At 33.7% G+C, this 19684-nt stretch overlaps 1 protein-coding gene across 1 annotated transcript; it reads right to left on the bottom strand.

Moving 5' to 3' along the window:
* Positions 1–13358: 13358 nt before the first annotated feature.
* LOC110888818 lies at positions 13359–14522 on the bottom strand. Its single transcript, XM_022136323.1, has one exon. The coding sequence runs from the start codon at positions 14520–14522 to the stop codon at positions 13359–13361; it is 1164 nt and encodes a 387-aa protein (XP_021992015.1).
* Between the last annotated feature and the right edge of the window lie 5162 nt (positions 14523–19684).

The following is a 19684-nucleotide window of genomic DNA, read 5'->3' as shown; positions in this document are numbered from 1 at the left end:
TTAGAAAAGTTAAAGAGTTGTAAATTTCAATGCTAAAAGTTGAGGGTAAAAGTATAAGAGCACAAAAAGACAAAAAAAATAAAAAAGCAAAGATAAAAAAAAGACAAAAAAATGTCAAAATGTTAACACACTGTTCACCAACACTTGCTAAATCTAAATATACTAGTAAGATTATCCGCGCTATGTTGCGGGGTTTTGGTCGATATCTACTTTGGTTCAGTATAGCAACCGAAAGAAATATGCTCAAAAGAATATAGACACATATTTACATCGACCGAAAACCATAAAAATGAATTTTAATGGACAAGAGGACGAGCTGATTTTAAATTAATTGAAAATAGAAACGTAAACGCTATCTTAAATAAATCTTTAATGAAAAAATGAACCTAAAACTAAAACATCAAACATAAAGAAAAGTAAAAAATAATAAAATCCAGAAAAAAAACTCAAGAAAAAAATAAATAAATCAATAGGATGAAAGAACTATTCACACAACTTCCTAAGTGTAATTTATGTTAAAACGTAGACTAACTGCAAATGTACATAAAAATAACCACGAAAACTTATTATATTTGGCCCGACATATTTTCGAACAAAATTTACGTCGGAACATAAACCAACTTGAACATATTTCCGACATAAATGTTGCACATAACCAACAGTCTATATTAAGTAACTAACCCAACCCAAGTTCTTCTCGTTTAAGAGAACTTGAGCTTGCATAAGCTAGAGCACGACTGTTATTTAAGAGGGATTTCGAGCTCTGCCTTTTTCCAACTCTACGTCGAAAGCTTGAGTTTGGCTTTCTAATAATTTTCAAGCTCAGGCTCGGCTCATTTATTGTACATTAAACGGTCTATATTTGGCCCGACATATTTTCGAACAAAATTAACGTCGGAACATAAACCAACTTGAACATATTTCCGACGTAAATGTTGCACATAACCAACAGTCTATATTAAGTAACTAACCCAACCCAAGCTCTTTTCGTTTAAGAGAACTTGAGCTTGCATAAGCTAGAGCACGACTGTTATTTAAGAGGGATTTCGAGCTCTGCTTTTTTCCAACTCTACGTCCAAAGCTTGAGTTTGGCTTTCTAATAATTTTCAAACTCAGGCTCGGCTCTTTTATTGTATATTAAACAGTTTATTAATATTTTATCTATATGCATACAATATATATATATATATGTATATATATCTATATTACGATGGTTTTAGAAAGGTGTTTTTTGTTTTCTATAATAGTGATGGTTAATTACGAAAAATGCGCTTCACATGCTTTGCAAAGAATGTGACATGGAGTTAACATCAAATTAGATGGAGTTAGTATTGTGGACTGAAATCGCAATAAATTGAAACGTTGGTGTGTACTTCGTAAAACTTTTCATATTTGTAAAATATAGCAATGTACAATAAACCAGGGACTAAAACAACAATTTACTCTTAAATTTGAAAGGACACTTGTCAATCCCATATTGTCTCCTACACTTAGCATGAAACATGATCTTTACACTATACATATAACTACTAAACCTTAAAACCCGATTATAAAATACTAATAACCAAACCAGTCAATTGGTTTGGAGTTTACGACTTTCGGTTTTTATTCTCACCCATAGTAGCATTCGTCGTTTGCAAAAACGATGGTATGGACAAAATAAAGAAGCATCATTATGAACTTCCTTTCGATCCAGTCTAGCATCGTTTCCATCCAACGAATAGCATAAAAGATCATCATGGGTCGTCGATATATATATATATATATATATATATATATATATATATATATATATATACTTATAATAATAATATTTTAAATTATTTTTGTTTTATTTTTGTTAAATGATATAAATAAATGGGATAAAAAGACGAAAATACCCTTGGGTGTCTAGATTTAACAAAAAAAACTAGGTTAGGCTCAAAGAACATATTGTGCAAGATTTTGAAACATTAAGTACAAAATTTGTCAAGCTTTTACGCTAAACGACACCGCCTAAAAATTTAATTTACTATTGTTATTAGAATAACAGTAATAAATGACATACTGTTATTATCTTGGAATCATAATCCTAACATTTATGTTTTTGTCTTTACCCGTATGGATGCAAATGAGCTAATTCGAACTCGAGCTAGACTAGGCTCAAGCTCAAACTCGGCTCACTTGTTATACATTTTGTTTTTAAATATTACATAACATATAACATATAACATAATATATATATATATATAGAAAAAAGTATATCGTACAATATGTCTTAATGTGCATTGCGTACGCGATAGCAAGTCGCACGTTATAACAAGAAATCGCATGTTGATAAATTCAGAAGTTCGCATGGGCAAACAAGTATAAAATCGCATGGTGATAGATAACCAAAATCGCATGTTGATGAATACCCAAAATCGCATGTTCATGAATAACCAAAACCGCATGATCTTCAGTAATATCAAAACTGCATGCTGATAATGTCTGCGTACGCAATGTACGTCAAGCCATTTTGTATGTTAACCGGCCCCTCTCTCTCTTCCTCTCTCTCTCTCTATATATATATAGGGTAGGGATATGGTAAAAAGTGTTTAAAATGTAAGAAGGGTAAGAAGTGTTTTAAACCATTGGATATTTGATCTAATGGTTGAGATCAATAGGGTATAAAAATGTAAATTGTGTTTTAATTAGAGGGACCTTATGTAAAATTGAAGGGCAATAGTGTCTTTTTCAATGTTTAAAATATGGTAACCGTAACCTACACAACCAAAAACACCTACATTCACTCCTTTTTCCTTAAATATCGGAATTAATGATTCACCTTAATTGTAGGAAATCTTTGGTTGCATATTCTTCATACGTTATCATAAAGAGATCTATAATCAGATTCATAGCGTGGTGTTTTAAAACAACTGGATAAATTGACTATGATTCAAGTCATGGTGTTTTATCTGGAGACATAGTTCATGGCGTGGTGTTTTAAACATCTATGATTCAAGTCATGGTGTTTTATCTGGAGACATTGTTCATGGCGTGGTGTTTTATCAATACAAAACATTCCCAGATTTTAAAACACCATGACTATGATTCAAGTCATGGTGTTTTATCTGGAGACATTGTTCATGGTGTGGTGTTTTAAACATCTATGATTCAAGTCATGATGTTTTATATGGAGACGTTGTATAATCAGATTCATGGCATGGTGTTTTAAAACAACTGGATAAATTGACTATGATTCAAGTCATGGTGTTTTATCTGGAATCCAGAAAACATTGTATTGTGATTACATCCATGGTGTTTTAACATCTGGACAATCAATACAAAAAATACCCAGATTTTAAAACACCATGACTATGATTCAAGTCATGGTGTTTTATCTGGAATCCAAAAAACATTAAAACACCAATTCAAGATCGAAGCTTTATGTATATAACTCTTTAATATTATAAAACCTCACGAGTATACTTGCATCACCACGATCCGTTGTGTGTATTCCGAGAATTAAATAAAACTTGAGAATTGCAGTGATCAAAATCCTTATGTTCATCAATTAAATAATGGCGTCGATTTTATGATGAGAATTACGATCAGTATATATGAGATCATGTATAAACCAAAAAGATACGTATCTCCTAAATTAACTCCAAAACCGTTACACACAATTAATTGATAAGAAAAGGTAAATTACTAATGTACCCTTTTGAATTAATTAAGATAAAGGACACTTGTCATCCCCAAATTATTTCTTACACTTCTCACAAAAGTAGAACTTTTTACAGGATCCTCTACCTATATATATATATATATATATATATATATATAGGGTGGGGTTCGGCTACAAAGTCTATTTTTCCTACAAAGTGTACAAAGTCATAAAACACCACAATTTCAGCCATAAAACACACTCAAAACCCATGAATAACAAAGTGAAGATCACTAAAACACAATATCCAAACCCTATCAGTCCATAAAATCTTCAAACACACCATCGTAGAACTATGAATATAAAACACAACATGATAATCAATATAAAACACACTAATGTTACTCATTCGATAATCAAAGCCTTATCATCCAAAACACAACATAAAACCCACAAATATGGTGTTTTAGTAATCTCCACTTTGTTATTCGTGGGTTTTGAGTGTGTTTTATAACTGAAATTGTGGTGTTTTATGACTTTGTACACTTTGTAGGAAAAATGGACTTTGTAGCCAACTCCCACCCTATATATATATATATATATATATATATATATATATATATATATATATATATATATATAGGGTAATGCTCTACAAGAAACTTTAGATTTTTAGAAAACCTTGAAAACCCATCACATGGCCTACATTTGGCCACATGTCCCACCCAACTTCATCTCCTTTTTTGCTTTTAAGGGCACTATGGTAAATTTACATATGCCTACCCCACCCCAAAGATATATTGACCAACATGATTTGACACCATCATTAATGTACCCATCACATCATTCTCATCCTTCATCCTTCATTTCGTTTAGTGTATTTCAAATTAAATTTTTTTTTTCAAAATATCTTCATCTTCCTAAACAAATTCTTTAATACTAGATCCACCATTAATATACTATGGAGCATTCAACTTCCTAAACAAGGTCTTTACTTCGATCTTTACCCACCTCACATCTAGATGTACCTTCAAAACTCCATTTCTTTACCTTTTAGCTTCCCCCATTTTCAAAACTCCATGAACTTCATATCTGTTTGTTGAAAGCTGATTCCGGGTGTGTTCATCTTCATCTCACGTCGTCATCTTCATCTCGGGTGTGCTCATGCTTGTTGAAAGCTGATTTATAGAGTGAGAAACAACAATCTTCATCATGTTCATCAAGAACACCAAGAATACACAGATATAAGCAAGTTGGAAGATCTTCATCGTGTTCATCGCACGGTTCTAGATCCGGTTAGTGTTTTAGAGAGAGATAGTTGCTGCTTTAGAGAGAGAAACAACAATCTCTTTAGTATTTTATTTTGAAAAATCATTTTCACACTTGATGTTTTTGTTAAAATAGTTGTTAATAGTTTTTTGTGTAATGGTTGTTTTAGAGAGGAACATGATTTTTTGTTAAAATGGTTCTAAAAAGTGGTGAATGTTTATGTAATTTGTAGGTTTTTATTTTTGTGTTAAAAAGTCTGTGTTTGGTTTGGTTACTTGTTTAGGGCTTTTGATCTCTGAACAGTAATTGTTTTTTGTTGGTTTGCTTAATTCTCAAACAGTGTGGATCTGATTGCAATTTTGAACATCGTCATACCCTAATACATGTTACACTTTATCCTATTAGACATAGCCATACAGTTTAAATTATTATAGTTATGACGTGTTTAACACATGCCCGATTTTTTTATTTTTAGACGTCTAATAATCGGCAGATCTGTTTTTAAAAACGAAAAGCCAAGTTTGTCTTACAACTCAACCAACGTAACATGTGTTATAGTCTGAACTCCTGTTTCACAGCTAAACCAAGTTTGTCTTACAGCACAACCAATGTAACACGTGTTATAGTCTGAACTTCTGGCTATGAATGTGTTAATATTTATGTCTGGTTAACGACTTAACGGTTATCTTATCTTTTTGTTATTAGGACGGTGATGGATTCAAGGGAAATAAGATCCAAGTCTCGGGACCGTTTGGTTTCGTCAAACGTGGATCAGATGCTCAAGGATCATGACCATGTTTATGTTACAGCACAACACAACTAACACGTGTTATAGGTTGAACTTCTCGGACATGCATGTGTTACATGTGACATGAAACCTATGTACAACGTAACACGTGTTACGTGTGACATGAAAACACATTTTTATAACTTCCCTAGCATACGCACACCCACATCATGGTGTTTTGCAAACCACTTTCATATACATGAATACAAGTCGGGTTATAATGGATGCTTACATGTTATTATATGTATACAAGTGGGGTTACAACAAGATTACGATATTAACTAAGCTCACCATTAAACTCATCGCCCCCGTCGACTGTTTTCACCCTTGTCACATGTTAAGAAATTACATGTTCCGAACAGATAAATTGTAACACATGTTAGATCAGTATATCCACATCATGGTGTTTTGTAAACCACTAGCTTATACATGAATACATGTCAGGTTACAAAAAGATTATAACAGAGGCTTAACACATGTTATACATTGCAAAATGTGCAAAACAAATGACCCGTTTCATATTATATATTCCAAAATTACCGGTACATCATGTTCTTAGTACTATGTATTTTCGTTTACTAGTAATATGTAATGTGAGACTCTTATTGTTTTGTATAGTACACGATGTTAAAAGGTATGGACTTAACACATTCTGGAAGTCTTAACACATGTTATAAAAGAGGCTTAACACACGTTATATCAGGTATACTATGTTGTTATTAAGTTACTATTGGAGTTTATGCATCCATTCTGGAAGTCTTAACACACGTTATAATAGAGGCTTAATACACGTTACACATGTTACAGTATGTATATACAAATCATGGTGTTTTGGAAACCACTAGCTTATACATGACACCATATTGGGTTAAACCAAGATTATGACAGAGGCTTAACACATGTTATCCCAGGTATACGGTGTTACAATATTTACTTGTATGTTCCATATTAACTTGTACACGTGTTACGATCAGTATATGCACATCATGGTGTTTTGCAAACCACTTTCATATACATGAATACAAGTCGGGTTATAATGGATGCTTACATGTTAACATATGTATACAAGTGGGGTTACAACAAGATTACGATATCGTACAAGTGGGGTTACAAAAAGATTACGATATTAACTAAGCTCACCATTAAACTCATCGCCCCCGTCGACTGTTTTTACCCTTGTCACATGTTAAGCAATTACATGTTCCGAACAGATAAATTGTAACACATGTTAGATCAGTATATACACATCATGGTGTTTTGTAAACCACTAGCTTATACATGAATACATGTCAGGTTACAAAAAGATTATAACAGAGGCTTAACACATGTTATACATTCCAAAATGTTATCCCAGGTATACGTTGTTACAATATTTACTTGTATGTTCCATATTAACTTGTACACATGTTACGATCAGTATATGCACATCGTGGTGTTTTGCAAACCACTTTCATATACATGAATACAAGTCGGGTTACATCATGGTGTTTTGTTACAGCATGAACCACCAACACATGTTATAAATGAACGAAGACTTCTTTTCCAAAGGATGTGACTTATTCAATTTCCTCGCATTAACGTCGCCTACATCCATCCAGCTGGTCAATTGAATATCTTTTATGGATCTGTTTCTGTAAATCAACAACGTTACATATCATTCTAACAGGTGCTTAACACATGTTATGGGTATGTCTCTGTAAATCAAGCAACCCAACAAAAAAACAATTATTGTTAAGATCAAAAACCCCAAACAAGCAACCAAACCAACAAAAAAACCCGTTTAAAATCTCATCCTAAAGTTTTGGATTTATTTAAAATACATGAACATTAACCATTACTAGAACACGCATTAACTTCGCCTACATCCATCCAGCTTGTCAATTGAATATCTTTATGGGTTTGTTTCTGTAAATCAACACACGTTATATAACATTCTAACAGGGGGCTTAACACATGTTATGGGCCTGGGTCTGTGAATCAAGCTACCAAACAAAAAAAACACTTACTGTTCAGATCAAAAACCCAAACAAGCAACCCAAACCAACAAAAAACAGCTACTGTTAAGATCAAAAGCCCCTAACAAGCAACCAAACCAAAAAAAAAAAAAAAAACCGTTCAAAATCTCATCCTAAAGTTTTTTATTTATTTAAAATACAAAATCATATTAACAACCATTACTAAAACACTTTCAGCACACAAAAACATATTAATAACCATTTCAACACAAAATCAAGTGTGAAATGATATTTCAAGAACACTTACCGGATCTATAACCGTCCGATGAACACGAAGAAGATCTTCAAACCTTCTTCTCACACACACACTCGTGCATGTGTCTTGTTCTCTCTCTAAACAACATACTTCAAACTTCTTCTCTCTCACACACTTGTATGCGTGTTCTTGGTGTTATAGATGAACATGATGAAGATTGTTGTTTCTCTCTCTAAAACAAAAAAATCATCTCTCTAAAACCCTTCATCCTGCCGTCGTTTTCTCTCTAAAAAAATAAATTTTCAAACATTTTCTCTTTCACACGATGTAGATCTGAACTTGAAGATCGAAACTTTCTCTCTCTAAAAACATTCATCTTGTCATCGTTCTTTGTGATTTTTTCACACCACATGATGCTGAAATTATCTTCAAATGAAGATCAACATTGAAGGATCACCATTGAAGACCATGAAGCTTTTCTCTTTCACATGATGAAGAAAGAGGAGAGAGATAATAGTGTATTGAAAGATTTGACTAGAAGAAAGAGGAGAGAGATGATGATACTAGTGGGTTTTGTCATTTCCAATGCCAAAAAGTGTTTTTCTTCTACCGAAAATGCCCTTCCAGCATCATTAATGTGTATTATAAGATTTCTTTTAATTCTAATTCTTACCAAAATGATGAGAGCCATTGATCAAGTTAGATGAAAGCTAATCAATGGATGACAGTGGGTTTGCATAGTTTTCTTAAAAAGATAGAGTTTCTTATATAGCCAAGCCCTATATATATATATATATATATATATATATATATATATATATATATATATATATATATATATAGGGTTGGGCTATATAGAAAACCCTAAATATTTAAGAAACCCGGGAAACTAAAAGCTCCCGACTTTTTTTTTTGAAAAAAATAACACATGTAATATACATGTTTTTAAGAGTTTTGGGCCAAAAAAAATCAAAAAAGCGCCGAAGGGTTTTTTAAAAAAAAAAAAAAAACAAATTTCAGCAACTTTCAGCATTTTTTGTCTAACACATGTTAGTCAACGAAGTTTTTGGAACATGTTTATTTTTTTTTTAATAAAAAGTACTCGACGCTTTTTTGTTTTTTTTTTGGCCCAAAACTCTTAAAAACATGTATATTACATGTGTTATTTTTTTCAAAAAAAAAAGTCGGGAGCTTTGAGTTTCCAGAGTTTCCTAAAATTTTTAGGGTTTTTTGTCTAGCATTACCCTATATATATATATATATATATATATATATATATATATATATATATATATATATACAGGGAAAGAGTAAAATGAGAACTACCTTGAGTTGTGAGAACTAAGCCTTACAAAAGTTTTTTTAATTCTCAAAAATCTTAAAAAATCACATGTTCCAGAAAAAAACAAACGTTGTCTACAAAATTTAAATCAATGTAAAAAATTATCAATGATGTCATCGTTCCGTAAAAAAAAATTTACATCAAGAATAACTGTCGGCTTGACAATTTTTTCTTTACAGATGTCTTTGTAACATTTTCATATACATTTGAACAAAAAATATAGTCAAACTCGAGCGAAATGTAGGAGTTCTTATAGTTCTCACAACTCATAATGGTTCTTTATATATATACAATGGAAATAACGTAAAACATAATGAGTATTAAACAAAAAAACACAATGGAAATATATAAAAAAACACAATTGATGACAACAGATAAGAGACACAATAAACAACAGACTAAAACACAATAGATATAACACAAAACACAATGGGTATCAAACTAAAAACGCAATGAAAAGTAGAGTAAAAACACAATTGATAATAGTAGATAAAAGACACAATTGACGACATCAGATAAAAAACACAATGGACAGCAAACTAAAACACAATTGACAACTAAAAAAACAATGAACAACACACTAAAAACACAATGAACAATACACTAAAACACATTGAACAATGGTTTAAAACGCAGACTAAATACAATGACCATAACTTATAACACAATGTATAAAAAACCCACCTAGTTGAAACACACAATAATTAGAACCAATTACATAATGTATAGAAAACCCAAATATAACACCATCTTTTTTGTGTCATATATTGTGTTATAGGTTCTAATAAAAACGCAATGGACAAAACCCATTAACACTGTGTTATAAGTTTGATAATAACACAATGTATAGTAACTAGGGGTGTGCATGGGTCGGTTTGGTTCGGTTTTTACTATTAACCATAACCATAACCACTAGTTCGGTTATGGAGTTTTGGTACCATAACCATAACCAAACTTCGGTTACGGTTAATCGGTTATGAAGTCGGTTATGGTTCGGTTTTGGTTAATTTTGGTTAAGTAACCAAGCAAAGTTTGAAATAAATAGGGTTGTGCACGATTTGAACTTAGCTTGAGCCTATTTTATAAGATAACGAAGACTAAACTTTTTGGTTAAACTACCGATTTAGGGTTCTTTTTAATAAGGTAATTCTCAAACAAAAACAATTATGGCCATAACACCTTCGTTCTTTATTAAAATAAATGGCATCTACATCAAGATCGTTTTGTTACTAACATACTTTTATCTTAGTAAAAACGCTCTATATGGTTTTGTAAAACACAAATCCATTATATAAAGTTAACATCACAAGTTCGGTTCGGTTTCGGTTATATTGGTTAACCAAAGCTTCATAACCATAACCATAACCGATTGAGTGGTTATACAAAGTTTCATAACCATAACCATTGGTTATATTGGTTATCGGTTATTAGTGGTTCGGTTATGTCGGTTATGGTTCGGTTATCGGTTATGGTGGTTAATTTGCTCACCCCTAATAGTAACCCTAGTAAAAACGTAATGACCAAAACTCAATTGAAAGACACAATGACCAGAACCTTTAACACAATACAAATAAAACCCAGTAAAAAATGAAATTTATTACTATATTTTTGTATAGCAATATAATACTAATATTAAAGATAACAAAAAACTCGCTATTATGGTGTAGTTTTAAAAAAAAATGTCGTATGAAAAAATTATGGACATTTTAAATTGATAGGGAAATTGACATATACCTTGCATGTGAAGAGAGAATATCAGGATTCCCTTTATATCATTTCACCATTTTCTTCTCTCTCTAACTATCTCAACCTCCAAAGCTAAGATTAATGGACTATAATGCTTGTTACACTTTTTATTTATTTTGCCCCTTTGTATTTGATCCTAATTCATTAAATATGAATTATATAAATCATGGGCTCGAACTCGTTTGCTAAACGAGTTTATTTTTTAGGCTTAAACTCATTAAAGCTTAACTCGTTTTGAACTTTTATTTGAGCCAAACTTGAATAACTCACGAGTAGCTTACTTCATTTACACCCTTATTTACGTGCACTCTGATCATATTTTAGCTATCCAATATTTTGCCAAACGAAATAAGATTACTTTTAACATATACACAAATTAAATAACTTATATATTATGTATTTTATATTGAATTTAAAAACTTGTAACATTAAATGTCTTTAAAACGTCCACAATTAATTACTTTTTAATCAATCAGGGTTATAATCTATTTTAAAACGTCACAAGTAAGAGCATCCACAATAATACATTTTTTGGTGTTGTTTTTACTCATTTTTCTACATCATCCATTTTTTCTTATTGTGGACCTTGTTTTTATACCTCATTTTTTAGATATGTTTTTCTGCATAAACAACTAAAAACAACAAAATGGTGGGACCCATGTACTTTTAATATATATAATATATAGAGAGAGAATAAGTGGTGTAAATGTGTGGTTAAAAATTAAAAAGGTGGTGATGATGTGGTAATGTTTTTAAGTGTTTTTGTGTTTTCTTATTGGGTGAGTTTTTGATATTTTTGAAGGGTGAATGTTTTTCTGATGTGTCAGCTGACTGGACATGTTTTTAGGTGTTTTTAATGGGCTTTATTGTGGATGCTCTAATTACTTTGTAATCAATCAGGGTTTTCGATAAACATTTTTAAATTAAAAATAGGCATCTATTTAACTTTATTATTAAATTACAAAAGCTGGGTAATTTTTTGTATTAATTTTATTTTGAAAAAAAAAAAAAAAAACAGTCTTTCCTTTTTTTACATCAGGAAGAACTAGAGCCTTACAATTACAAAGACGACTTTGAGTAACTAGAGCCTTAGCAACATATATTAAACCCTAAATCTATGTGAGGTTAATTTAAATCATTATTATATAAACTACTACATGTTTGAACGTATTTTCAAACATACATTAATTTTTATTGAACTTTTACGATAAAAACATTTACACCTATGGAGTCTCTACTTTAGACTTGGTTCATCAAAATAATTAAAAAATAGCAATCAAGCCGAGCTCTAGCTTCAATAACTACTCACTTAAGAAATAAAGTTCAAAACGAGTCGTACATCGCAAAAAAAAATAAATAAATAAAAAACCCTCAAGATGATTGTAATTTATATATGTTTAAAATGTGATTCGATAAATATATTAGTGTTTTATCAAAAAAAATAATCAAATATTGTATTTTGTGGCATAGCCTATGTGTGATTCTAAACCAACAAATTGAAAACAAAAACATGCATCACAACCAATAGAGAGATCTATACGCAAGTAATTGCATTATTGAGTAAAAAGGAGGGATCATGAGTTTTGGACGTAACGAAAGATACAAAAGAGTGGTCACTTCCAAATTGTTTGGATGGCATCCTTTTTTTCCATATGGACTACCACCAAATACCTATGATTTGTTTGTAACGTATTAAAAGTGACGTGTTAGTTACGGGCTAAACGAACCACATCTGGTTCGTTTACATGTTTCTAGAGTCGAGCTTGTCTTATGAGTATATTTTTTGGCTCGTTTGTTATTTATTTATATTTTTTACATGTTTCTAGAGTCGACCTTGTGTCATGAGTTAATTACAATTTGCCTTCCTATGGTTTAGGGGGTTTTGTAATTTGCCTCCCGGATTCAGAGACTTTTTATACGGCCTTCCCGTGTTTTCCATTTGTAGCAGTTTGCCTCCCTGCTGTCAACGGACGTTAGTTTGATTATTAGACTTTGAGTGAAAAGACCAAACTACTCTTTTCTTCGTGCAATATGTGCCCATGTGGTCTCTTTATTATTAAACAATCGACCATCACCCACCTCCACTTAGGGGTGTGAATTTCCGACACGACCCGAAAACACGACACGAACCTAACACGAAATTCGTGGGTTTAGGTTTGGGATAAACGGGTTCGGGTCAGTTTTAGGTTGAACCCGCGAACCCGTTTAGCTAAACGGTTCGGGTTCAGGTCAACCTGGTCGAGTTGGCGAGTTGGCGGGTTGACCCGTTTAACCCTTTTATATTATATTATATTATATTTTTTACAATATATTTTATGAAATAAATTAAATTGGGTTTCTATTTTATGTCATAATTATAACTTAAAAAGAGAAATTCACATAAGATTTGACAAGGTTCCATAGATATCTGATCCTTCGGAAATAAAGTTAATGATTTGGGCAGTTGCGGGTGGTGGAGCAGCCCTTTCCGGTACCTTTTCAGGATCCTGGATCCTTGATTTCTTCCTACCAAGCAATTCTTTCAAGTGTCCCTTACTGAGGAGGTATCCTATCTCCCTTCTAAGTGCAATGCATTCGTCGGTAAGGTGGCCAAAATCTTCATGGTATGCACACCATTTAGATTTGTCCTCGAAGGTTGTTGATTTCTCATTCTTCTTTGGCCATCTTGCCTTCTCACCTAAATTCTGCAAAGCAAGCATTAGTTCACTATTATCAATAGAAAAACAGTATTCAGATATCCTAGGATATTCTTCCTCATCTTTGTATTGGTCCACTACATGGACATTTTGATTGTCAGGTTTATAGTACGACTTCAATCGGTTATTCTTATAGAAGGATCCTTGCTTCTTGTCATTATACTCATGTTTGGTAGAACCACTGAGCTTGTCTTGGATTCTTTTATCATCCTTTAATCGGATGAATCTTATGGCCCTGTTCCTATCTTCATCTAAATTTCTGCATGGGGTCTTAACAAGGTCATCATAAAAGGGTGAATCCTTTTGCGATCCCATCTTAAATGCTTCAACAGCAGTTGCAATGTCAAGATTCGGGATCTCTAAGGATTCTCTCCCAAACTTGGTAACATAATCCCTAAGGGATTCATCACGAGCTTGGGTAATTCTATGTAAATCACTAGTTAACCTCTCAAATGTTCTACTACTGGAAAATTGATTATTAAATAGGTTAACTAAATGCGAAAATGAAATTATAGAGTATGGAGGAAGACTTAGCATCCATTTTAATGTTGATCCGGTGAGTGTGGATCCAAAGCCTTTCCATAAATAGGCTTCCTTCAACCTTTCGGGAATGGGGTTTATCTCCATCCTTTCCCTGTATTGTGCCACATGCTCCCCTGGATCGGTTATACCATCATACAACTTCATGTTGGGGGTCTGAATGCGCTTAGGTATCTTTGCATTGCATATTGGAGGTGCAAAACGAGATATCCTATGACTATCATCTGGAATTTCAGGAATAGGCTTGACTACTCCTAGGACACTGGATATCATATCCTTGAGCTTTTGCAACTCTCTGGCCATAGCCTGATTGATCCCTGCATCCTGCATGAAACCATAGTTAGTATCAAAAGATGTATTATTTAATTTGTTACCTCCTGGTTGACTTGAAGTTGGTATTTCAGAAGAATATTGTTAGGGGTTAATTTTTAATACTATGGATCACATATCCTTAGATTTGGCCTGGATCACTGATCCTTAACAAATGGTGCAGGAAGTCTGAGGATCACGGATCCTTAATATTATTTACATTTACTAACAATTGTATCCTTTGTTTAAAACTTGTATTCGCATGAATATAACGAATTGGACTTGGTCTATGCTGATATATCGGGGAATATGCTCTCATTTCGCACGTGCATTAAGGAGTGTAGCCGTTATGGAGAACATGGGGATACTTGCACCATTTTCGCTTTGTTTGTTATCTTGTTGTTTCTAATTTTAAAAGGAGATAACGAGCTCATTTGAAAGATATCATATCACAGCGGAACACAAGCTTTCATACGAACACTTACATACTTTCTCGCAAATAACACACACTAGTCATTATTGTATTGAGCTCATTATCTTTCGAAGCTGTACTTGGATCACTACTTATTTCTTTATACATTTGGCGATCGGTAGTTTCCATCACCCGAGATTTTTTGTGCCGGAGATCTATCAAGGATCAAGGGCTTTATCCTCGTATAAATATCAGTGTTCATTGTCATTTTTTGCTTTATACTTTGATCACACAATTATTCATACACATTAGCACTCTACCTCACAATAAAAATTTGGTTACATTATCCTTAAACTGATTTTTGACGAAAACATATATCTTGGATAAGACATGTTTGTTGTTATAGTAGGGCCTGAGGAAACAATGATCTGCATAGGGATGAAATGCCCTTCATGGATTTCAAAGCTTCTCAGTGGTTGTCTCCCTGAGGATCCTTGATCCTGAAAGACATTTTATTCAGGATAAGTCTGTATTGAAGGTCTGGATGAATAATCCATGGATCCTTGAACTCGAGCTGAGGATCCTTGTTGATTGAAGTAGGATCCTTGAGGCTGGAACATCTCCATGTATCCTTCTGAGTGGGGGAAGGATCCCTGATGTTGAGTCATCGCCAATGATCCTTGCTGGTGAATAAAGGATCCTTGAGATTGAGTCATCGCAAGTGATCCCTACTGATTAATGGAGGATCCTTGAGGCTGTATGATGGATCCTCTAGATTGTCGTGCTATTGTTGCTGGAGTGATAAAGTCCAACACCCTAGGCACCAATGGAGACTGATCCTCTACTGGCCTCTTTTGCTTCTTGATGTCATCAATTTCGCAAAGGATCCTTTGATTGGTTTTGTCTTGCTGCTCCATATAACTTTTGATCTGCGAAAACAAAACAGAAATATCACTGTTAGTATTGGTAGAAGATGAAGTAGTATAAGTTTTAGATTCTTGGAAGATAGACGATGTCTTCTTCTGAGCATTTTCAACATTTTTCTAGAATGGTTGGGGAATAGGACGTAACGACATAACAGTTTGAGATGAGGCAGACTTCCCTTGAAAGGCCATGAAGTTGATGAGAATGAACAGAATGAACAAAAATCTTTAGAATCGAAGCACCACTTGCCCCATGGTGGGCGCCAAATTGTGTTGGGATTGAACCCTACAAAGGAACAGTTGATAAAGCCAAAGCTGGATCAGATTAGGGGATTCACAATAAGCAGTTGTTTGCATAAGATCTTTCCCCTTGAATGTGGCCTAACATCTGATGACCTCTAAGTACTGCCCTTCTACAACAACTGCCGATCTACAACAACTACTGGTCCTTTAAAGAATGTTGAAGACTAAGCACTGTTGCTCAACCTACTAATATGGATCAAGTACTACTGAAGACACAAAGCACTACTGGAGCTATAACAGTGGAAGGAGAAGCAGTAGTTTAGTTTGTATTTTGTATTATACTTGTAATCAGTGGTTTGTAAGCAGTAGATGTAATAGTCAGTGGTTAGAGGTTGTTTGGAGGTTAGATGTCACTTTCATGGTGACGTCAGCGAAAAGATGCTCAGTGGTTTGTTCGGTACTATAATAGAACGAACCCTGTACTGTTCTATTAGCTCTCTTCATCACCAAGTCATTCTGTACGAACAATCACTGTGAGCTTAGGCTGAGGGGGAGATTGTATGCATGCATGCATTGTAGTTGAAGATTGTAATAAATATAATCATTTGATTTCAATATAAACATGTTTGCTGAAAACAATTATCTCATTGATTGTGTGTTGAAAGTTTGTTCCATTTAATTCCGCTGCACTTAAACTCTATTTCATTTCATTATTATCAAATGAGCACAATCATAAGAAACTCAGATCCTCACAATTGGTATCAGAGCTCGGACAGTCAAACTTGATCTAACAATCATTTTGACGTAAAAGTTCAGCTCAAAATCGTTGATACTTTTAATTGTTCGTTTTTTTGTTGTAAAACAGAGTAAGGTATAATCACGTACAGAGTTGATTATTCAGTGCCTGAAAAACAACCAGAATGACGTCACAATCACAGGATAACAATAATAACATTGGTTCACTCTTCAAACCACCTATGTTGAAAAGATCTGAGTACAACATCTGGGAGCAAAGGATGGGTCACATCCTAGCTCAACAGAATAACGGATGTTGGAGGTCAGTTGTCTTTGGACCACATGTTCCATTGGTGCCGAGTGCTGAGGATCTAAAGGTTATGGTTCCTAAGAAAATTGAGAACTATACTAAACAGGATTTTCAGAAAATTGAACTAGATGCCAAGGCATTTAGCTTCGTTGCATCTGTACTACCAAATGAAATCTATGCTGGGTTGTTACACTGTAACAGTGCCAAGGAATTGTGGGATGCACTTAAGGAACAGTTTGGGGGACTAAAGAAGTACTTGAAAATAACTGGGAAATTTTGAATCAACAGTATGAAACCTTTTGTCACATTAAGGGTGAATCATTAACACAACAGTTTGAGTGATTTAGTTGTCTCATAAGTGAACTGAAACTTGTTAATGTTGAATTTGCTAATGCAACACAAAATAGTAGGTTTCTTAGGTCACTTCCTGATAAATGGGACACAAATGCTTTTGTAACCAGGAATTCAGTTAGGTTCAAAGATCTGACCCTAACCCAGCTTCATGGTAGACTCCTGACCTATGAAAGGTAGTTGAACCAGAAAAAGAAGTTACAAGAGTCTAGGAAGGTTGCAGATGACTATTCATTTGGAAACACATCTCTTTTGGGTCAGGAAGAATCTGGCAGTAGTAAGGATCAGAGTTATGATCATTACATTGACATAACAGCTGGTGGAAATTTTAACTCTGATTCTCGCTCATCCAATTATGCTTTCACATCAAATGGAGAAAGCCAGAATTCTGATAATCTATGCTTTGAACTAAATGATCTCCAGCATTTTGATCCAACTGATCTGGAAGATATGGATATTTTGCACCAACTTGCATTGCTGAGTGTTAGAACCAGCAAGTTTTATAAAAGGACAGGGAGAAAATTTCTAGGGTTACATGGGAACTTGAAAGTAGGGTTGGATAAATCAAAGATAAAATGCTACAAGTGTAATAGGTTAGGTCATTTTGCTAGAGAGTGTAGGAGTCAAAACAGTGGACCAATCATCACACATCCTAGCTCTAACCCTAGACCACAAAATAACCAAACCACTGTGCATTATTCCCAATATGCCCCTGCTACCCATGTAAACACTACTCGTTATGTACACCCTACAACCCCTGTTCCTGTGCACTATGTCCAAACCACTGTTCCTCAGATACAGCATGTCCAAGCCCCAATTCCTCAGGTTCAGGTACAACAAGCTGCACCTCAAACAGCTGTTCAAGCAGATCAGCAAAGCTTTTTCACACAAGGCTTTGTTGATTGGAGTAGCTTGCCTGAGGAAGTAGGAGATGAAAACTTTGCTCTTTATGCTAATGATGCTATTTCTAGTGATGAATTCCGTTTTGTAGCATTTGAGTCAATTCCTGAAGGGCTGGAAACTGAAGAAGGAACATACAGTGCTGAAACAGTGGATGAAATTGCTGAAGCAGTGGTTACTGCTGTTGCTAATGAAATACTGTTGGGAGAAAATTCAGAACCCCTGTTGGAACCACTGTCTGATCCCTGGTCTGAAGAAGAAGAGAAGAAGAAATAAGGTGAAAAAGAAGAGAAAGTGCCAGATGAAAAAGAACATGTCTATGATTATGCCATGATGGCTGCATCTAAGGTATCACCTCAGGTTCTTAAAAACCTTTGTTCAGACAAATGCATCATAGCATTTACAAACATCAAATAGGTGAATGAAAACCTTAGAGATAGAGTGTTAAATGGTGAAGTACAATTTGAACAATCTTTAAAGAATTGAAAAACAAATTGTTAGAAAAAGAAAATGAGATTTGCAGCCTTAAACAAGAGCATAGCATAACCAAGGACCAACCTTAGACTATGATAGAAAAATATCAGTTCTGTAAAAAGGAGTTGGAATCCACCCAAATCACATGTGAAAAATAGGTGGAATCCTGCAAAGGTTATGAAGTTATGCTTGAAAAACATATCAAAAGCAATGTAAAATTTGGTGTAGGTTTTAGAAAACATGATCAAATTGAAAACATTGCTGCAAATGAATCTGTTCAAACCTCTGTTGAAATCATTCCCACCAACAAGGATGGCCAAGAAGTTCAAATAATTGATAAACTTGGTAACAAAATCACTTTGGAAAGATCTTTGGGGCCCTCAACTTTTAAGGAGATTGAGAAATATGAATTTAAACCCACATGATCTGATGAGTGTGACATCCTTGAAAATTTTAAACCCATGGATTTCACCACTGTGGATGGTGTCAAAGCTCCAAAGGCCAAGGTCATTCCTCTTAAGGATATCCCAACAGTAGTTCAAAACTCTGTTGCAAAGGAGTCTAAAAAGAAGAAGAAAAGAGAAAAGATTAAAAACTTGTTCTGTGACTTTTGTGAAAAGAAAAATCATTTGAACAAAGATTGGATGTAGAGCCCTACTCGAAGAATTCAAAACTCATGGAGGGGTTGATATATATTTTGGGAATAATAGTAAAGGGAAGGTGATGGGTTCTGGTATAGTACAGTCTGGAAATGTTAAGTTTGAAAATGTCAATCTGATAGACAATCTAAAATTCAACCTCCATAGTG

The sequence above is a fragment of the Helianthus annuus genome, chromosome 2 (assembly GCF_002127325.2).
Source record: "Helianthus annuus cultivar XRQ/B chromosome 2, HanXRQr2.0-SUNRISE, whole genome shotgun sequence".
Lineage (NCBI taxonomy): Eukaryota > Viridiplantae > Streptophyta > Magnoliopsida > Asterales > Asteraceae > Helianthus > Helianthus annuus.
Note: the sequence above shows the minus strand (reverse complement) of the source record. Positions and strands in the feature narration are given on the sequence as shown.

Excerpts from the sequence above, each read along its gene's own strand:
- LOC110888818 (XM_022136323.1), bottom strand. The coding sequence starts at position 14,522 with ATGGCCAGAGAGTTGCAAAAGCTCAAGGATATGATATCCAGTGTCCTA.